Source organism: Melanotaenia boesemani, chromosome 1 (genome assembly GCF_017639745.1).
Source record: "Melanotaenia boesemani isolate fMelBoe1 chromosome 1, fMelBoe1.pri, whole genome shotgun sequence".
Taxonomy (NCBI): domain Eukaryota; kingdom Metazoa; phylum Chordata; class Actinopteri; order Atheriniformes; family Melanotaeniidae; genus Melanotaenia; species Melanotaenia boesemani.
Window position 1 is genome coordinate 35,242,075 of NC_055682.1, and position 23,076 is coordinate 35,265,150.

At 40.0% G+C, this 23,076-nt stretch overlaps 1 protein-coding gene across 2 annotated transcripts in view; it reads right to left on the reverse strand.

The window, feature by feature from the left end:
- The window catches only part of cep89 (centrosomal protein 89), an 81,761-nt gene that overhangs the window by 37,085 nt on the left and 21,600 nt on the right, over nt 1-23,076 (reverse strand). For both annotated transcript variants that reach the window (XM_041985965.1, XM_041985957.1), the window contains exons 12-16: nt 17,497-17,612; nt 17,194-17,374; nt 16,591-16,758; nt 12,147-12,288; nt 7,206-7,295 (exon numbers count right to left, since the gene is read on the reverse strand). In XM_041985965.1, the coding sequence (XP_041841899.1) occupies nt 7,206-7,295; nt 12,147-12,288; nt 16,591-16,758; nt 17,194-17,374; nt 17,497-17,612 (697 nt within the window). The remainder of the gene's footprint in view (nt 1-7,205; nt 7,296-12,146; nt 12,289-16,590; nt 16,759-17,193; nt 17,375-17,496; nt 17,613-23,076) is intronic.

The window sequence follows — 23,076 nt, forward strand, 5'->3', positions numbered from 1 at the left end:
TGTTTCCTGGAGATGGAGTGGCATGAATTTTAATTATATATGAATAATTTAGTCACAATCTGCTTTCTCTTTATAGCTCACAGGTAACACACAAACCCTGTCAATTCAATTCAAGAGGTGGCAACACACATTACCCTCCCAACAGGTTGACGGTGATTACGAGAGTTGGAGTTTCAGCTGGTCACTCAAAAAGAAAGCAGTTGCTGGAATTTGGCAGTATTTTGTGGGTGTGAGAGCCTAGAGCAGACCAAAAATCTGAACATCTGGTTTTTGGAGTTATCAGATCGTTCAAGCGATCATGGAAAGAGCATAATGTGATATGTTTGATCAGATAGCGGCACTTATCTGACCAAATAAAATCGGATTAATACACATAGATTTTTTCCTAACAATCCAATGTCTTTTTGCATTTTTGCTAAGTTTGTCTTCTTATAGGTGCTCCTGATGATTGTCCTCTTTTTTCTTTTTATCTCTATTTGTTTGTGAAGTTGTTGCTGTTGCTTTTCGTATTTCTGTCTCCTCTCTTTTTCTCACACTCCCATTTTCTTTGTTTCCTCTTGTCAGGTCCAGCAATAAGACCTAACTTATCAATAATCAAAATAAAGAACAATAATCAAGTGTCAAGGGGCGCATTATATCTTCCATCAAACTCCCCTGGGCAAAGCAAATCTCACACTGTAACTTATTTCTTAGATTTTATCCTTTTTCTATTTTAGACTTTTCTGTCTTTATTTAAGTCATGCAATTTTTTAAAGGTTGATTTTAATGTACTTTCTATTGCTTCCTGCAGCTTTTGATGATTTATTTGAAGTTCGTTGAATTGTCTTGCTCATGAAATGTAAGTAAACTTGCTTTGCCTTGCCTAGTGAAATGATCTAATACTCAAACATTAGCCAGTTTGATGGTAAATTAAACAGGTTTTGTGAATTTCCATTGTCATCTTTAGTAATCACATGTTACAAGTAATTGTGTAACATCATGTTTAGCGGTTATTTAGATTTTTACAATCCACTTTTGTTTATTTTATTTCTCCAAATCTATTTCAACATTACACTTTGTTCTTTGCTCTTCTTGATTGGTTTAAAGGGACATTCTGTAACATTTTCTGTTGTTTACTGGCAATAATCAGTCTGCATGTATATTTGTGTTATCATTGGAGTATTGTGAGATCCACTAATGATCTTGTGCATTTTCATAAGCAAAAAGTTTTAGATTTGTTTATACATATGATGGGTAAGCTGGTAGTGAAGCGCCACGAAACTGTCATCTTGAAACTATAGATACTGGCATGGGATAAATTGCACCAACACCGAATCCCTGTGAGCCAGCACACAGTGATTGAGACGCAGGAGGAGAAGATAAATGAGAGAGGCTTACTACCCTGGCAAGTTGGAAAATCTGTTAAATTGTTATTCACAAAAATGCAGGACCGTGCATATGCAGCAGCAGCAGCAGGGGAGCTATTTTCACCTTCACCAAGAAAGAAAAAACATGGACTTAAAAGGCAGCGTGACCAAACGATGGAGGATCAACATCGGTCTAGCCTTCCTCAGGTGGAAGGAGCTCAAGAAGGAGTGAGATTTTAAAAAGGATGCTGAAGTTGCCAGCTTTCTCCTCGACAAGTAAGTCAATGGTAGGCTAAACGAGCCTAAAGCTAACTTTTTTCACTTTGTTAAACATTGTTGCTCGTTACCATTGGCAACATAACAACAGATCCTGCTAACACCAGCCTCGTTGGTACAGAACATGTTTATGTGCTTTCAGTCACATATAGTCATGGTAAATGCCGGCTTTTAGTTGAGATAAAGCTGGACTAAAAGCTGGTGGGAAGGCTTTATAAACTGGTTTTTACTGGGATAAAAAACCGGTGTTGTGTCGAGGTCAGTTTCCCCGTTGAGATCCGTTTCCCCTGTGGGAACCATTCTTCCTTCTAAACACAGAGGAACCATATCTGACAGTTTGATGGAGTGCAGTTTGTAATATTCATGAAGTCACAAACTTCTTCACCTGAGTGAACGCTCCATGAACTATCGGATGACATGTTTTCATCTGTGTTGTTGAGGCATTTGAGACACCGTAGTTGCAATATGTGTTTGAGAAAGTGAGACGCTACCATGCACTAAATGTTAGAATGAGATACATGATTCCAACATTAGATGGCAGTAATTCTTACACAATGTCCTTTAAACTATTGCTTCTTTTAACTCTCAATTACTTTTGCCACTCTGTAATACCTTTGTTTTTGCCATTTATTTTACCTTTTTTAATGTGCAACTTTCTGAATTGTCTTTGACACACACAGATCTTGTTCTCAAACCTGCCAGCGTTCACTACCATGCAAGAAAAGGCAACCACACCATGTCCTTGCTTCCAAAGCTTTGCCAGAAGAGAGGATTAATGTGTACATGGATTTAGTATTCATCCTGTATCAAACTTTCAAGTTGTAGGCGTTGGCTGGAGCCTAGTTGCAGGTTGGAAGGTTGCACACACAAACGAGAAATGAGAGAAGCTGTTTGGAGATGGAAAGCAACTGCAAACAACAAAGTCAAAAAGCGATAGCAAAAGAATAGTAATAATAAAATAATGAAAACAGAAGTAGAAAAGTACAAGCAATTAGGAAAAGAATAGCAAAACATGATGGGATATACACAGATTAATCATATTTTAATCAATAATTTTTACTTTCACATTTAATCTTTCATCACATCCTCTTTGTATTTCTGCATTTAGTTCTTTTACATTTTCATATCTATTGAGGAAATCTAATCATGCCATACTCCAATGAGCTGCAGAGAGAAGAGTACAAAACTGAAAAAAGAAATGTGCATTTCTATTTTGAACTACCGCTGGACTCAGTGAAGTGAAGCGACAAAAGAAAGGAATCCATGAAGTAATACAAGCTGAGATTTAATTTGATAACATTACACAGGAAGGATGTGGGCTGAGGCCAATGGAAAGATGCTGCACCTGCTTTTCAGACTTTCTTCTTCCTAACTGAATACACATGGATGTATTGGAGAGATTTACAGTCTTTCAATCACTCCTCACTGCCATTTTTGTATATTTTTCATGATTTCTTTTGCAATTTTGAAAAGATTTGAGTTGCTGATGAATACCAAGCTGTTGCTTTATGAGGCAACTTACTGATTTTTCTCACTGTGAAGGTCAAGGTTTCTCAAATATTTAACAACCCTCAGTTCAAATCAAACTCAAACTTTAAACAAAATGTAATACTTTTCTGGCTTCTTTTTTCTATCCATTCACTACACACCATCATCAAAAATACATAACAGTGGGATGGGAATCTTTTAACATTTCACCTATATAGGAGATCTCATTTTAATTCAAATGTATTGCTGTTGGTATATATCTTGTTATTATCATACACAAATAACTATTTTAGACGTTGAGCCTCAGGAGGCAAAATGCTCAACACAGCCATCACTGATAAGAGCTTCGGTGGGACTGTGAATGTCAGTTTAGTGTCTTGTTACAAGAAATCTGTCCAGTGAAGACAGTGGAACTGGTTTAGTCACAGAAAATCTTCCTGAACACATCTGAATTCATGCTGCTGGCAACATTTGTTGAGAAGTGACCATGCATTTATGATTTCTTTCCATCCATCCATCCATCCATCCATCCATCCATCCATCCATCCATCGTCAGGTTGTGGAAGGAACAAGTCCAGAAGAGAAACCCAGACATTCATATCCCCAGTGATACACTGCAGCTCCTCCTGTTGGGATCTGGAGGTGTTTGAAGTCCAGAAGGGATTTATAATCCCTTCAGTGTGTTGTGTGTCTGTCCCGGGATTCCCTCCCAATTGAAGGTGCACAAAAAAAAAAAACACAAAACAAAACCCTCTAAAGAGAGGCAAGCAGGACGCATTCTGATTAAATGCTCAAACCAGCTGAGCTGCCTCCTTTCAGTGCAGAGGAGCAGCAGCTCTGCTTCGAACTCCCTCCGAATGCTTGAACTCCTCACTTTAACTCTAATGCTGAGCCCAGCCCCACTTCACAGAAAACTCTGTGAAGTAATCTCGTGTCTTTAAGCACTACCCACATGTCATGCTTATAGGTAGGGGTTAGAATGGAGGTGGACCAGTCAACTGAAAGCTTCCCCTTTCAACTTAGTCCACTCTTTACACCAAAAGCAGCACTCTTTTTCCTGCATTCTGTACATACATCGCTCCATCCTACTAAGACTTGTGAACAAGATCCCAAGATACTTAAACTTCCCTGCCCGAGTCAAAGACCCATCCCCTACCGACAGGAGCACTTCCGCTCTTATGACTTTACTTTAATCATTTACATCATGTCCAGTATTGGAGTTATATATAACTCCATATAATATTATAATCTTGTACAATTATGTTAATCGACCTCCTCAAACTAATTGTTTTAAGATGTTTCTATTATCAACTTGTATGTAAGATTAATCTGGCCTTACTCTCAAATCTTATTTTCTTTGTTTATTTTTATTGTGACAGGTCATTATCTCAATACAGAAGCTGCTTGGCTAAACTAGTCTGTGCATATACTGTCCACATCTGTCCTGGTCCAGCTCAGAAACAGCTGTAAACTGGGCCAATGAGGAACATTTTATTAGTCCATGTTTGTGACGTTATCAGTTTGGTGGGTCCTGCAGCTGGGCTGCTGCATTATAAAGTTTGGGAACCCCTCTTAAGGTTGGACAGTCTCTGATCTGTCTAAGCTGAGTTGACCTTTTCATTTTCTAATGTAGTTGAATCACATCAGGTGACCACTTCTTGTTTTTACCACTATGTTAACATATTATATTTATGGTAAACTGGAGTCTCAATAATTTGCTGACAAAATGACAAAATCATGTTGTTTCAGATTAACATAATATCATGATATGAATAATGGAGTCCTGCTGTGGCTGTTGTATTGAGTCTTTTGATGAGAGTAAAGAAAAGCTCTGGAATGGTAGCTTATAGTTGTGTGTGAATGTCATCTATAAACAATATTGAGCTTGGTGATTATCTAGCCTGTGTGCATGCATGCATGTGTACACTTGCATGTGAGCATATGTGTGCAGTATATGAATTGGGGCGGCCTGGATGAGTATATGACTCCCAGCCTGACCTTTTGTCCCAGTCCGGCCCTGAGTAACACACATGCAGGCTTATTAAACTGAAAATAAACAAATAAAAACACCCACTGAATAACTAACGTTACTTTTAAGATATAAAAGTTAAAGACTAAGCTACAATCTCACTTACATGACTTAAAAAAAGGCTAAATAAATAAATAACACACAATAATAAATAATAATAATAAAATAAATAAAGGCTTTAAAGACCTTATTCTGGGAAACACGAGCTTCCTCAAACATATGAGCTGGTACTGGCTAGTTAAAAATGTTTTCTACCTCTATGTTACTGGTTTCTGTCGTGTTTGATTGTAAGATCAATGCTGGGCATGCAGAAAATGTTTTCACTTTGTGAGGCAATCATATGACTAGTTAATTTATTACTGAGTCAACTCATTTAACAAAATTTAAATTTTGATCTGTTAGTTACTTCCTCATTGTTAATTGACATAAAATTATCTTTATAAATGTTGGTATTTAATTGAAAATTCAACATGTCCAAAATGTTTCTTTGGACTGATCTATTGTCTTTCAAAATTTTATATTAGGCATTGAAACAAAAAATGTAATTGATAAATTTATTCCATCTACAAGCTGTCTATAACCACACCAGCTGCAATGCAGAGGACAGGTTTAATTCCAATTTTTTCTGTGACAGGTGATTTCATGTTTGGGTGGTAGAGGAGAAAAATTCAAGGAAAAAAACATAAACTTTATAATTGATTGATGATTGATAATTGATTAATAAGTATTTTTCATTTATTTAAATTCAGTTTAAAATCATTAGGTGTGAAAGGAGGGGGAAAAGAAGCCCTTTCACACAATATCAACGTTTTTCTGGTTCAAAGGTCTGATTGTCCTAATCCCCTCATATTCACACAAAGACATTTCTTTTTCTTTTCTCAGTGCTGTTGCTATAGCAATACTAATAAAACTGTCAGAATAACTGAAATGTTTCCCCTCCTGCCGTTTCTTGACTGACAACAGCTGCTGAGTTGCTGCTGAGGACATGGAGCACAACATGAGCACTGCCTGGCTAGTATAAAACAAGGAATAAATAAACCTGTATTAAAGAGACAAATGTTAGGGTTACGATTAAAACCAAGATAACACTGTATGTAAATCTTTCAAACACTGCTATGGTGGCTCACTTGAATAAGCTTTTATACTTCATATGTTATCAACATAATGCTTTAGTTTGTCAAAGAAAAAGATGAGGGGGAAAAGAGACTCTGCTTTCTAGTTTACAGTGAACTTCGACCCTAATATCATGTACGGCCATCATTAGATCATCCGATGTTTTGATCATTGGCAAAAGTGAGTCATGCATACAAGACTCCCTCCTGTATTTCTTAAATGTAGATGGTTACATTTCCAGCAGGCAGACCTTATCCATGGATTTGTAAGCGTTATATATCAGCAGCAGTATGGATACAAAACACACATAAAAACAAAATTATATCACACAGAAAAAAAACTAAAAGATCAGAAGGCAAAAGAACTAGGAACAGTACAAGCACCTCTCCTCTTCTCATTGCTTATCATTACTTTTATGCTGGTGTTTTCTTTACCTTTAACATCCGGGCAGCGTTTTCTGTCAGTTACATGTTAACGATGCGCAACTAAACACCCCCTGAACTCAGCTTGAGAGATGCAATCTGAGAGACACAACTGTTAATTTATGTTTACTGAGTGGTGGAGGCTGATAGTAGATGGTTTATCGACTAAAAAGTGGGCTGATCAATAGGACGTGCACTTGAGGATTATCTTGACCAAAATAGACTGAAAATGTGCTTCACTCTTATCATTTGAGGCACCAGCTTGGCAAAATGCATAACTTTACAAACTGTTGGGCATCAGGGCTTAGGACTGAATCAACAACCTGCCTCCTGTGTAGCAGGGCAGGCTACTGGTTCTGGACAGAGTATTTAGCTGTATTTTTAAAGGGAAATACAAGCTTTTGAAAGACGAACACTCTAAACGCCAATAAGCAAGGCCTTCTTGAAGATACCGTGTGACTTTTGTCACATAAATGGTCTTTTCAGGGGAGTTAAATGTAGTGTGAAAACAAATTTTGGAGAAAAACTTACTTTGACTTCTTCTTGTAGTTTGCCAAATCGAACTGTGCCATTCACAATCCTGCTGACAAAGCCTTGCTTTTCCTGCTGAAGAACTGCAGCCTGGGCAGGTAAACAGGGAAAAATGGGGGTTACTGAGCTAAGAGGCAAACACAAGGAGGGCAGAACACACATTTGGAAAAGGGACACAAAGAATTATGAGAAAACTGGAAAGAGAAAATGAGGGAAAATGCCAGTTTACAGTAACCACAGCTCAAAAACTACAATCACCTTATTCAGTTGAGTATACAGTAACTAATCTGCAATCATTGATAACTACTTAAAAACAGACAATAATTATTCAGCACGTCCTAATCACTGTGTTGTTAAAAAGTGGCAAAATATCAGTCATTTACGACACCCCATACAAGCTTTTTCTACAGATAGATGGATATTTATTTGCCAATTGTTTACAGATCACTTCTAGTTGCTTCAGACCTCCAATGTAGAGCCCAAGCTCAAGTACTGGACCCATTGCTACATGTCATCCCTCTCGCTCTCTGAACCATTCCTGTCAAGCTACTTACAAATAAAGGTAATTGGTAGGGATGGGTATCTTAATATAAAATACTATCTTAAAATACTGAGAGTCACTTGTCAAGGCAAGGCACATTTATACAGCTCATATTGTACATAAAAAACCCCACTGTCTCAGACATGTTATTTTATTTGTACGCCATTAGCATTTAATCAAGAAACACCACAAACTTTGTACCAAGGTTTAGACATACTGAAGCCTTTTGTTGTTTTTATTTATTTATTTGTTGTTGTTGTTGTTGTTTTGGTTTTTTGCAGATGGAAAATAGCTTGGTCAATTGGCGCCACCTTGTGGTGGTAGTAACCCTTACTACCAGATGCTAGTTAAAACAAGACTGTTACTAATGGAGACAACAGTCACATAAACTATTTGATTTCTTACAATAAAATGACAACTAAAAAATGCAAAAATCAATTCCCATCCAATCAATACCTGCTGGTGTCCAAAAGTCCTTAAATAAAAAGAACAAAGATATATTTAGTAAGTTAACTGTTTTCAGAGAAAACAGCATTGAATAGAAGTTTATATAAGCCATGCTCCTTTTTGTGCCAATGTCTTTTTTATTATTATTATTTAGTTTTGTTTACAATTGTGTTTACAAGTTTACCATTTTAAAAAGTGAATCTGTTGCTTTGCTTTTAATTAAAAAAAATTGATAATTTTACTTTATCAAGTATTGAATATTTTTCTAGGTATCGGCACCAAAAAAAATAAAAAAGAAAGAAAAGAAAAGAAGAAAAAAAAAGAAAAAAAAAACTTATTTTATAATAATAAGTAATAAATCTCTTTGATTCTACATATGTCCTGCCTTCATCTGTACTTTGTGAAAAATGTCTGACACTCTTAAAAGAGAGGATTTCTGTTATCAACTCTTTTCCAGGTTAATGCACCAGGTCACAAAGTTGAAATCATCCCCAACTGCTTTCTGTAACATGAGGATGCGTTTACTGTAGTCCAGCGGTGTCATGCTCCGTGGTACAGGGCCGAGGTTTCCCAGTTGCCCTGAAGGCATCTTCCCCTCACTCACGTCTGATTGCTTATGCGCTCCACCTGCTTTATATACCTGCTGGTGACAACTCTTCCCTGCCAGATCGTCTTGGTTCATCCCTGTACGTCTCCAGCCCTAGTATCTCTGTCTGTCTGCCTGTCTGTCGTTGACCCTCTTGCCTGGATTTGGATTTCGCCTCTGCCTGCCCCCTGTCTGGTACTCTGCTTGTGATTGTTTGGATCTCCTGGCTCATTGACCTCTGGAATTGATTACAGGCTTAAGATATCGGATCACGGACTCAACTTTCCTTGCCCCCCCTCGAGGATTCTCTGGATTCCCCGCTGTCTGCCTTGTCAGCAGTCCGACCTGTGGTTTATAATCCGCCTTCTAACCTCTCCTTTGCTCAGCAGCTCTTCCCACACCTCGCAGCAGATTCCGCATTGGATTCACTCCGCCCAGATTCTGAGACGATCCTCTTTCATACGCTGGAGCTAACTGCTGGTACGTCAGCCTTTACAATTGTGCACTGTCACCTGCTACTCCCTGCTTACTAACTCCTGTCTCATATATCCACAGTCGCCAGACCATAGAGAAGACCGGATTGCACATTCTATCACTTTTGTGTACAATAAAATGTCTGTAACCCATCCCTGGGATTCTGAGCCTTTTACTGAGTCCACACACGATAGTCCTGACAGCTTTGGGATGTGTTGGAATGGGAGACTCCTCCCTGAGCCGCCACCTTATCGTGGTGGAGAAGTTTGTGCGTCCTGACGATCCTAGCGGCTATGTTGTCGGGGGCTCATGCCCCTGGTAGGGTCACCCAGGTGTCTAGGGAAGGGACCAGATGAAGTGCGGCTCAAATGACCCCTATGATGAGGAGAAAACAAGGACCAAGGTTTCCCTTGCCCAGACGTGGGTCACCGGGGTCCCCCTCTGGAGCCACGCCTGGAGGTGGGGCATGGAGGCGAGCGCTTGGTGGCCGGGCCTTTGCCCGTGGGGCCTGGTCGTGCTCAGCCCGAAAGGGTGACGTGGGCCTCCCTTCCTGTGGACTCGCCACCTGCAGGAGGGGCCATAGGGGTCAGGTGCAGTGTGAGCTGGGCAACTGCCAGAGGCGGGGACCCTGGAGAGGAAAGCAGTGCTCGGTCAACACTGTGTACAGTAGAGATGGGGGCTGCTGACTTCGACTCGGGACATTGTGAAGCGGTGGAGGGAATACTTCGAAGACCTTCTCAATCCCACCAACAGGTCTTCCGATGAAGAAGCAGAGTCTGGGGTAGCTCGTGCTGGCTCTACTATCTCTGTGGCTGAGGTAGCTGAGGTGGTTAAAAAGCTCCTCGGTGGCAAGGCCCCGGGGGTGGATGAGGTCCGCCCAGAGTTCCGGTTCAGAGCTTGGTCCACATTGCCAGCAGTAAATCAGAATCGTTTTCAGTGCGGGTTGGACTCTGCCAAGGCTGCTGTTTGTCACTCTGTCATTCTGTTCAAAACTTTTATGGACAGAATTTCTAGGCGCAGCCAAGGTGTTGAGGGGATCCTGTTCGGTGGCCTCAAGACTGGGTCTCTGCTCTTTGCAGATGATGTTGGCTTTGTCGGGTCGTGATCTTCAGCTCTCACTGGAGCGATTCGCAGACGAGTGTAAAGCGGCTGGGATGAGAATCAGCACCTCCAAGTCTGAGACCATGGTCCTCAGCGGGAAAAGGGTGGAGTGCTCTCTCCGGGTCTGCAATAGGGTCCTGCCCCAAGTGGAGGAGTTCACGTATCTCGGGGTCTTGTTCACAAGAGAGGGAAGGATGGAGTGGGAGATCGACAGGCAGATCGGTGGGGCGTCTGCAGTGATGCGGACGCTGCATCAGTCTGTCGTGGTGAAGAAGGAGCTGGGCCACAAGGCAAAGCTCTTGATTTACCGGTCGATCTACGTTCCTACCCTTACCTATGGCCATGAGCTGTGGGTAGTGACCGAAAGAACAAGATCGCGAATACAAGCTGCCGAAATGAGTTTTCTCCGCAGGGTGGCCGGGCTCTCCCTTAGAGATAGGGTGAGAAGCTCGGTGATCTGGGAGGGGCTCAGAGTAGAGCCGCTACTCCTCCACATTGAGAGGAGCCAGGTGAGGTGGCTCGGGCATCTGGGTAGGATGCCTCCTGGACACCTCCCTGGTGAGGTGTTCCAGGCACGTCCCACCGGAAAGAGGCCCTGGGGAAGACCCAGGACACGCTGGACGGACTACATCTCTTGACTGGCCTGGCAACGCCTCGGGATCCCTCTGGGTTTCCCTGCTTAGGCAGCTGCCCCCATGACCCGACTCTGCATAAGCGGAAGAAAATGGATGGATGGATGGATGGATGAATGGGCAGATGGATGAACGGAATGGGAGATTCTCATCATGGATGTGCAACAACTGAGTGATGCTATCATGTCAAAATAGAACAAAATGTCTGAGGAATGACTCTAACACCTTATTGAAGCTATGACACCAAGAATTTCATTAGGCGTGAATTAAAGAATTTATTCTTTTTTTTTTTTTTTTTTTTTTTTTTGTAATTTGTGTCTTCTTAATGTTTCTCTGCACTTTGGTGTAATAATTATAATTTTTATGTAAAGCACTTTGAGTTGTCTGGTAACTAAATTATGCATTATGTGAGTCTTCCCCTCGGAAGGAGAAAACTTAATGGAACAAAACAGTGTCCAAACCACCTGTGGTGAAAAAAAGTGTGGTGCAGTGCAGGTAAAGTGTGGTGCAGTGCAGTTACTTAGTCACACGCTCACCACCTGCCAGTATTTAAACACTTAACTGCTGATATGAAGAATACAAAACTCATACACACCAATAAAAATGTACTCTTTGAACGACACATGCCTCACCAAGCAGAAAAATAAGGCTCATCAAAGGTTCTTTTCTTTCTTAACAGAGAAGCTTAAGTCAGATGTCACACAACTGATCCTCAATATTCATTAGCTCCCAAACACATTTCAGGTCCATCTTTATCTGACGTTTATCAAATTGTCTGACTGTTGCTGTAACATGACTTAAGCTTTCCTGTTATTTTGTGTTGTGAGAGCTGACTGCTGTCTGTTTACTGCCTTCACACCTGTTACAGTCATTACAAATGATGCTTAAGCTATACTTGAGTCTGACCTGATGAATCTTGGTGTGATTTCAGCTCAGTCATTAGATGAATCCTGGCTAGGTTGGCACTGTTACTAACAGCTTTCGGGCGAAACAGAAATGGCTCGATCTAAAAATTTTCTTGTCTAGATCAATAAGATCAAACTGTTTCTTCTGTTATAGCAAGTCAAAAAGGCCACATGTAAAAAAACAATAACTTGTGTAGTAGAGATAGTGTGTGTTAATATGACTGTTTGATTGATAAAAAGTACAGTAAACTGTACCATGTTCAGTAGTTGATCTCGCTCCTTGGAAATGTGCTCTGCTACAGAAAGGACTGATCCCAGGTAATGCCGAATGTTTTCCTCTTTCAACACGCAGTCTTCCCTCTGCTTCCTCAGTATACTCATCTTTCTTTCAGCCTTTCTGATTGATGGAGAGACAGAAGAGAGGAAGGCAAGAAGTAAATATGAATGACAAGGAGGAAAATGGGGGAGAGAAGAGAAGACAACCAAAGAGGTTTGGAAACATGTAGCAGGGGTTGAGAAAATGAATTAAGGGATTAAAAAACAAGGAGTTAACTGGATATCTTGAGACACAGCCATCTGTACAGAGGGATGAAAACATAACCGACTAATCCAACACCTTCTGACAGAATTCACACTTCAGAATGAGACACTCCACATTATTCTCAGTCTACAGGGAGCTGAGCAAGTTTCCACGTCAGACCGGATGTTTCTACATCTCCTGCCCCTGATAATCACACATAAGCTTAATTTATTAAAAGTTTTTTTTTGTTTTTTGTTGTTGTTTGTATTTTTTTTTTTTTTTTTTTATTGAAATTACAACTTAAATGTCCAAATCCTCAAATATCCATATTCAGAAAATTAGGTGCACATCTCCATCTGCAAGACTAGCAACCTTTTCAATAACCTGAGAAGAAATCAATAGCTTTAATCTTACCTTAAGATAAAATAAAAGACTTTGAAGCCAATTGATTTGAAGAGTTTGGGTTTTCTCCTTTTCTTTCACACAATAATAACAGTGAGCCAAAATGACTATGAACAACCAAACATAAGCCATTTCATCTTAATTTTAATTTAGATTAGTCAACTACTAATCTTAGAAGATTTGATACTATGTCTTGTTATCATTAACCTTTTAATGCATATGGAGGACTGAAACTGCCTAAATTAAACATGAATACAGAAATATAAAAATGACTCAATAAACTAACATTCTTTTTAAAATTACTTGAGGTAGTTTGCATAATGTGACATAGATTGTTATTTCTGTACTAATTTAATACTGTTTTAGTTTAATTTTGTATAAATACCTCTATTTATTTATTTTGGCATTTAAATTGCTATTTTAATTATTTATTTAACTGATACTTTTTCATTTCTTACCCTCTCAATTTTTTATTTCTGTATTTATTTCAGTATTATTTTCCTTTTACATTTTTTCTTTGTTTATGTCTCAAATTTCTTTATTTCCTCATTTAATTTTTATCCAATCATTCTATTTATTCATTTATTTTATTGTCATCCTTTTTTAGATTAATAGTCTGAGTTACCTCTTCATTATTTCTAATCATTAGCCCAGATTCTGCGAAAAAAATTACAATACTTTTTCAATCTGGACTAAAATATTCTGCACATGTATATTATTTAAAACAGTAGTTCCCAACCTATTTTACTCTGGGACCCCCTTCATGCAAATACTAAAATGCCATGGACACTAGTGATGCGCGGGTCGGGGTTTTTTCCGACCCGCGGTTCCCGCTCTTTTAAGAAAATTGGACCGCACCAAACCGCCCCGCACCTCCGCTTCTATTTTTTTAACCCGACCCGCCCCGCCCCGCCCCGCCCCATTAAAACACATATTATATTGACGAATGCTTTTATTTAGTCTGAGAAAGGTGCATATGGTCTCCTAAATTGGCACTGGAAACTGGCAACACAAAACGTATTTTCATTTGAACGTTAAGCCTATAAACATAAATAGGCAAATAAATAAAGTGTTTTAAAGCGTTTAAGTGTTATAAAGTAGCCTACATAGCCAATGCTGCTGCAGTTGTCTGCACTGATTACCTCGTTGAACCTGTCCAAACCTGTGATTTAGCTATTTGACCCTCCTTCTTCTTTTTAAGGATGTAAACTCCCGAACGAATGTTATTCAACACTTCTTCTTCCATCTTTTGTTGCTTGTCTGCTTGGCGCTTTCTGCACGTAGCCTGCGAAGCCTACTACACGCCTACGTGGACATTACGTTATAAAACGTGACCTGTGTTTAAATAACTGATAAATATTTTGTCTTACATATTATAGTAACAAAATGTAGACACAGATTAAGGTCTTTATTTTCAGTTTGTCAAAAAATAAAATTAATAGATAGAACTAGATATTTCAGAATAGTAAACCACACCAACCCGCCCCGCAGTGAAGCGAAAATTCGTTGACCCGCCCCAACCCGACCCGCGGGTAACCCGCGGGTCCTGCGGATTAGGGGGCGGCCTGCGCATCACTAATGGACACCCCTGCCCCATCCCGTGCTGAAACCATTCTTGGTTTTATGCTTTCAAAAGTAAGAATCTCACAATAACCAATGTAGTCTGGCTGAGTCCCGTCCTTTGATGAAGCCAAAGTTAAATTAACAACATATTCTTTTTTTTTTTTTTTTTTTTAAATAGGGACAATGTGTGGACATTAATCACAATGACTCTGAATGTTCAAAGCCTCAGGGACCCCCTCTTTGGGGGACCTCCTATGGAGGAGGTCCTGGAACCCAGGTTGGAAACCACTGCTTTAAAACACATTTTTTAGTTTGTGAAACCTTTTTTCCATTTGTAAAATTATGAAAATTTCACATTTTTCAGATATTTTGCCTTCCTTGCCACCTTTAATCGGATCCTGAGATAAACATATTAACATAACGAGGCAGAAATACATACAGAAATGTAAAAAAGAGACAGAAAACATAGAATTGTAAATCATTGAGTGATAACTAATAATTTTGAAAAAGTGTCAGTAAAATAAATGAAAAAAAAAAAATGTTTATAAATTCTATACACATTTTATAAATTACTTAATAGAATTTTAAAAAAACATTCTTTGTATAATTTATTTGGCTTCCTCCCACCGTCCAAAGACATGTATGATAGGTTAATTGGTTATTCTAAATTCTTCCTAGGAGAGAGTGTATGTGTGTGTGAATGGTTGTTTGTCTATCTGTGTTGGCCCTGTGACAGACTGGTGACCTGTCCAGGGTGTACCCTGCCTCTCACCTGTTAAAATGCTGGGATAGGCTCCAGCTCACCCGCAACCCATAATGGAATAAGCGGTCAAGATAATGGATGGATGGATGGAAAATTATGAAAATTTCACATTTTTCAGATATTTTGCCTTCCTTGCCACCTTTAATCGGATCCTGAGATAAACATATTAACATAACGAGGCAGAAATACATACAGAAATGTAAAAAAGAGACAGAAAACATAGAATTGTAAATCATTGAGTGATAACTAATAATTTTGAAAAAGTGTCAGTAAAATAAATGAAAAAAAAAAAATGTTTATAAATTCTATACACATTTTATAAATTACTTAATAGAATTTTAAAAAAACATTCTTTGTATAATTTATTTGGCTTCCTCCCACCGTCCAAAGACATGTATGATAGGTTAATTGGTTATTCTAAATTCTTCCTAGGAGAGAGTGTATGTGTGTGTGAATGGTTGTTTGTCTATCTGTGTTGGCCCTGTGACAGACTGGTGACCTGTCCAGGGTGTACCCTGCCTCTCACCTGTTAAAATGCTGGGATAGGCTCCAGCTCACCCGCAACCCATAATGGAATAAGCGGTCAAGATAATGGATGGATGGATGGAAAATTATGAAAATTTCACATTTTTCAGATATTTTGCCTTCCTTGCCACCTTTAATCGGATCCTGAGATAAACATATTAACATAACGAGGCAGAAATACATACAGAAATGTAAAAAAGAGACAGAAAACATAGAATTGTAAATCATTGAGTGATAACTAATAATTTTGAAAAAGTGTCAGTAAAATAAATGAAAAAAAAAAAATGTTTATAAATTCTATACACATTTTATAAATTACTTAATAGAATTTTAAAAAAACATTCTTTGTATAATTTATTTGGCTTCCTCCCACCGTCCAAAGACATGTATGATAGGTTAATTGGTTATTCTAAATTCTTCCTAGGAGAGAGTGTATGTGTGTGTGAATGGTTGTTTGTCTATCTGTGTTGGCCCTGTGACAGACTGGTGACCTGTCCAGGGTGTACCCTGCCTCTCACCTGTTAAAATGCTGGGATAGGCTCCAGCTCACCCGCAACCCATAATGGAATAAGCGGTCAAGATAATGGATGGATGGATATTAATTACTGTAGTTTATTGAGCTTTTCTTTATATTTCAATTTTTTTTTTGTTTGTTTTTTTTTTGTTTCGATCCTCCACAATACAGATCTACATGCTGCACAAAAAACAGATTAAACCACGAACCTAAAGAGATTTCAACACGTTGCCAATAAAACCAGCTATACCTGCACTAGCTGTAGATAGCTGCATTTTAATCCCATTGGGCATTACATTAATGTTATAAGATGAAATGCAAAGCACATTAAATAAATAATTGTATCCCTCTCTGTTATGCACCGGGTTTCATGTGAGGTGATAGCAGACCAAGAACACTCCATATTCCTTACCTGTTAGCTTGTCTGCAGAGCTCCAGCTCAGCCTTCACTGTCTTTAAATCAGCAGTCAGGTTGGCTTTGTCCACAGCCAGACTCTTATTCTCCTCCTGTAGATTGGAAACTCTCAGAAGCAATTTCTCCATTTCACTGTTATTCCTGCTCTCCTGCTGCTCCAGTTGTCTGAGAGTAAAAAGCAAGATTTTACAGCACATCATGCACAACATCTGGAGAACAAAATACAACCAAATTTGTACATTCATGACAAATTGTTTCAATATTTTCCCTGTTTGTTTTTGGCAAAAGTGGTACATGTGTGCTGTGTGTTCCACCATCATCCATCATTACTGTTGTCAACAATGATCTGAGATAGAAGCTACTGATAATTATCTTAGCTTTGGTAATCCTTCTAATATCAATGCATATGAAACTTATTAAGATGAATTTGTAAAAACAACTATTTCTGTTGATCTTTGTTCTTTATTTTTGTAAGGAGGAATTTGTGTTGACAAAAGGAAAAATATGAAATATGGAACAGAACAGTTCAAACACTGATTAATTCATTATTTGAAGGCTTGAAGAATTTATAACCAATTAAAATAAATGATATTGGAGTACCTTCTGAGTTTCCCTGCAATTTCGCAGTGCTCGTCCCAGGTGATGGCATCCTTCAGGCGGGTCTGCAGAAGCTGAACCTCCTTCACATGTTTAGGTACCTCCCTTCTGCTCTCTTCAAGGTCCTCCTGCAAACGATGCTTCTCAGCCTCCAACAACATCAGCTGCTTGGACACTTTTGTTACTACAGACGAGAAGAAATTGAGACAGATCAAAACAAAGCTGAGAAGAGACTTCTGGGACTTCTGATTGTTTATGACATTTGATTTTATAAGGCTTTTTTATGTGGCTTGAAACCATATATACCTTCAGATTGGTGTTTACTGTGAATGGCCTTGGCCTTAACATGCTGAGCCTGCAGCTGATCGATCAGAGTCTGATTCTCCTGTAAAACCAGATACGCCTGCTGCTGAAGCTGCTGGCTGTGGAAAGAAACAAAGAGATAATACATTTGTAAATAAATAAAACAACTATAAAACATCATCACAACTAATCTTTAAACTAATTGCTACTGAAATGTTTTCTCTCTCTTTTTTTTAAATTTAATTTGTTTATTTTAATAGACCACAGACTACATGTATAGTCTAAATGTAATATTTTTTACTCTCTTTTTAATGTCTGTATAAGGCTATGTCCACACAGCACCAAAGCCGGTTCAGGTGCGAAAAGGGTGTGAAAACGGTGGTGTCAACTAGAGAAAGGCTTCAACATCCACACGAAACCGCTGTAGTACATACTACAAGACTGTGGTTGGGCGCTACGATGATGAAAGAGTAACACTTTAGAGCTAGAACAAGAAGTAGTGCATGCACAGATAATGACATATCTGGTTGCTCTCGCTGTTGATGGTACAGTAGCGCAATACTGTGTTGTAAAAGCAGTGCATTTTGGTGCTAAAGCTGTACACAAGCCGGGACTGTCTGGAGCAGCACCACAACACAGTTGATCACAGACACCATTATTGTTGTTGTGTTTGGCGCATGTTTGTCACATTGACGTCATATCCTCTAGTGGTGCGGCTGTCCTCACAATACCACAGACGGTGGTGGTTTCAAACCTATCTACCTTGGTGCCTGGTTTCCTCCATGACTGGTTTCATGGAGGCTAATCCCTGGTTTCGTGGGGATGAAAGGGTGGCTTGATAAACTACTTTATCACTGCAATTCGGCATTGTGGGGACGACCCCTAAAATAGAGGTGAAAGATGGAATCAGATTAGATTATATTTCTGTTCTATAAACTAACATTCATGTGCATTTATAATGATAATGATGATGGTGCTTTATGTTTTTAGGCCCGAGCACCGAAGGCGGTGCGAAGGCCTGTTGTATTTGCTTTGTTTTTTCCTTCTTCTTCTTCTCAAAAATGAATTGCATTTTAGGGGACCTAAAGATGCTCAAAAACTCACCAAAATTTGACTGCCCCCCAAAGGAATGTGAAAATTGACATATTTTGGGGTGCTTGGGACTGTTCTGGCAAAATTGCATGAGAGCGCCACCTGTTTATGATGTCCCGCCACTGCATGTCATCAATCTTCATGAAATTCACTACACATATTCTAAATGCTCGGGCCAACAAAAAATCTTAAACCAGCCTGGAAGTCGGCCATTTTGGGTCAAAGTTGCCATTTTGGCGTTTTGCTCACGTTGCTTAAAATCTCCTCCTAGAGATTTAATCGTACTGACATCAAATTGGCTCAGGATGTTCAGAAGGCATGTGTCATTAAAAGGTATCAAAAACTTTCTCAAAAGAGAAAGCACATAGTGGGGGCATGGCCTCAAAGTTTGATGTCTCGCCATGAAAGACCAAAGTGATCTTCCACATAAAACAACTTATCTGAACCAAAATGGCCATGTATGATGCTAGTCCCATCCTAAACACATCTACATGGATTATGAATTGGTCACGCCCCCTGGCGCCTGGAAGTGGTTTTTACTCGAAAACCCACTTCTCTGACGTTTTGGACACAATCTGGTCCAAACTGTGTCAGACAGTAGAAAACAAGTTGGTGATGATATCCAGTGAAAACTGTTGCTCTACGCTGCAGGGCGAAAGTGTGGCGCCATGGCAATCTTCGATAAGACGCTATGACATCATAAATCAGTATAAATCCCTCAATTCTCATTCAATCCCCATCAGCCTTGCAGAGATTAATCAGGGTCTGACCCTGAACAGATCCATATGACCAATTCCAGTCTAGCCCTAAGCCCCACCCACTTACAACAGGAGGTGCTTTTTGTACGACGCCGGGGTCCTTCTCCTCAGGAATGAAACTTACACACTTGAAACTGCTTCACAACAGGTCAAACCCTTTCATGACACCACAATGAAAAACTCAAGTTCCTTCGCCAAACGTAACCATGGCGAATAGTGGTGCAACGCAATGACACAGGAAGTACTTGTAACTGACCCATTGTACCGTTGATCTCCACCAAACTCGCCAGGGAGGAGCGCGGTCAGGCCGGGAACTCAGCCACATTGACATATGCTGGAAAAATTGCAATATGGCTCTATAGCACCCCCTAAAAATATTTAATTGATCACAACCACCCACTACATTGATCGGCATATTGATAGAACTTGGAAGGATGTACAAAAAAGCCTCTTGGACCTATATAATAACTTCAACAGTAAGTCAGCCATTTTGAAAAACGTGTTGTTGTTGGGGTCACTTTTGCATGTTTCTTTGCCTTGCATTTAAACAGTCTCCTCCTAGAGATTTGATCGTGCTGGCCTCAAAATTGGTCTGAACACTCCACTCACACAATTTTCTAATAGGAGGTGGCATTCAGCGGTGGCGCCTTATCAATTTTTGACTTTTCTCCATCAAGCACCAAATCCATTATTTCTGACATACAGCACTCGATCTGCACCAAACTGCACGTTTCACTTCAGTTTCATGGCGACCACATCTACATGTCCAGATGTTGTTATCTGGACATTGCTCAATGCTGCATGCCGAGACTACAGTAAAAAAAGAGTCAAGTTCCTTCGCCAAGCATAACCATGGCGAATGGTGTCTGAGACTTGTAAGAAGTACTTGTAACTGACCCAATGTACTCTTGATCTCCACCAAACCCAGCAGGGAGAACAGTAGTCAGGCCTGAAACTGACTCAAATTGAAATATGCTGGAAATATGGCTCTATAGTGCCCCCTATAATTATTTAATCTATCAGCCCCAACCACTGCTTTTCCTGACATGGATGAAATTCGGCATATTATTATAACGTGCCAGGATATACAAAAATGCCTCTTTATTTCCATATATTGTCAATGATATAGCCCTGCCCCCTGGGAACAGGAAGTCCCATCATTTTAACCCTTTAATACCTGCAAAACCAATTCACACTTATTAATATCATCCTTCATGAACTTGTGATTGAAAATATGACTGACTTCTTGCAGCATGATCAAAATGGCTTCCTGTGATGGTTATATCATTCGCCATGAAACAGAAAGTGGCTCTAGCTCTGCCGTCAGTTGACCAATGGAGGTGATATTTTCCTGTTCTCTTTAGATGTCCAACCTGAACATGTTTGTACATTAAAAACGGCTATAGTGCCACCTAGTTGCCAAATGGAATTTCCCTCTTGATAAAAACATGATCACGTTTGTAAGCATTAGAAAGAGTTAGAAACTAGGTCAGGAAAGCTTCAGATGTCATCACTGGTCAGACTGAGTGCCAGTTGATCCTCTAATGAGGACAAACACCCTTAATGCAGGAAACCTCTAGAAGAATGGGCATATGGCTGCAGGTGACAGGGTGCGTGCTATGGGTGAGAGGTTGCCGGCTGATGGGGTGGTACAATATGCCATATTAGCGCCAGAGATGCGAGGGCTTTCATCGCTGCTTGCAGCTTTAGCTATGGTTTTGTGTTTTTTCAGACCCATTGACCCATGAAAATAGGGCCAAATGCATCATCAAAATATGACGTTTTGAGTTGTGACTTATATATATATATACTGTATATATATATATATATATATATATATATATACATATATATATATATATAAATAATATAAAATAAATATAAATAAATATATATATATATATATATATATATATATATATATATATACATATATATATATATATATAGGCTTGGCACTCTAGGCTGCAGGCTGATCGACTTTGTATTCGTATCGTTGGACTTGTGGCCGCATGTCTTGGACACTTGAGTGAGTTGGCTCAGATGGTGGGGGAAGATGCCAGTCAGGCCTGGCAGATCCAAGCGTGTTGTGAGGGTCTGCTGGGAACTTCTGGCGGAGTCCCCTGTCAGAAAGAGTTACAACTCCCATCTCCAGCAGTGCTTCAACCATGTCCCAGGTGAGGGGGGGGGGACATTGAGTTCCATGCTTCTGTTGTTGAGGCGGCCACCCAGAGCTGTGGCCGTAAGGTCTTTGGTGCCTGTCGTGGCGGTAACCCCCAAACTTGTTGGTGGACACCAGCAGTAAGGGATGCCGTCAAGCTGAAGGAGTCCTATCAGGCCTTTTAGGCCTGTGGGACACCAGAGGCAGCTGATGGGTAACAGCAGGCTACGCGGACGCAGCTTTGGCGGTCATCTAAGGCAAAAAACTCGGGCATGGGGGGGAGTTTGGAGGGGCCATGAGAATGACTTCTGGATGGCTTTAAGGAGATTATGGTCCACCACCCCGGTGGCTTCAGGAAGGGAAGCAGTGCTCCATCAACACTGTGTACAGTGGGAATGGGGGGCTGCTGACCTCGGCTCGGAACGTTGTGAGGCGGTGGAGGGAATACTTCGAAGACCTTCTCAATCCCACCAACAGGTCTTCCGATGAGGAAGCAGAGTCTGGGGACCCTGGTGTTGGCACTCCCATCTCTGGGGCTGAGATTGCTGAGGTGGTTAAAAAGCTCTTTGGTGGAAGGGCCCTGGGGGTGGATGAGGTCCGCCCAAAGTATCTTAAAGCTGAACTAGTCTACATGTGCTTTGTGGACTTGGAGAAGCCGTTCAACTGTATCACCCCTGTGTGACCGGTGTCAGAGCTTGGTCCGCAGTAAAACTTTGTACCTAGTCATTTTCTACCAGCACAATACCCTTTTATAAAAAAAGTTTTCTTTGTGTATAACTATGTTAACTCACATCAAAATACTATTTGAAGGACCACCACAATGGCCGAGTAAGTCAGAATTGGCTTAAGGACACTCCAAGAGAGAATTTCACTTTGAGAATATATAGGCAAAAATGCCCCATGAGCAAATACCACTGAGGGAACCATTGGAATGAAAGTAGCTGTGTTCCTACTGACAGATAATCCTGCAGCCTGAGTTTAATTCCCAGTCTGACATTGCTAACTAAATTGGATTTACCACTAAACAACAAACTGTGCACTCACGTGGAAATCATACTGCCCAACATTAAAAACTAAGCCCACTGGAAACAGTGGCAAAAGACCTGAGAATAGGACCCATTTCACCTTTTAGCAAGCACCAACGGCTGCCAAAATATCTATGAGAAACACTGCGTTGAGTTTCAGTGCTTGGGTCCCACGCCAAAACGTCAGAATTTGGTTTCCCGCCGGTGAGCCCTTCCATCTAGTCACTCATCTAGTTGAAATAGAATGGAACACACAAGGGTAGAACATAACTGAAGATAACAGAAGAAAGCAGAGGAGAATATAACACAGCAAGGAAGAAAAGAAAAGGAAATTTAACAACAGAACATGAAAGAAGCCGGGATCCAGGGAAGAGCACCTACAACACAGCCTTGACTATCCTCCCCAGCCATTTTGACTAACACTCACACATAAGATCTTGTGAGCAAAACATGTGGTGAAGACAGTAACCAACTCACAGTGGACTAGAATTTGAAGGAGCACCACAGTGGTTGAGTGAGTCAGTGTTCCCTTAAGGACCCTCCAAGT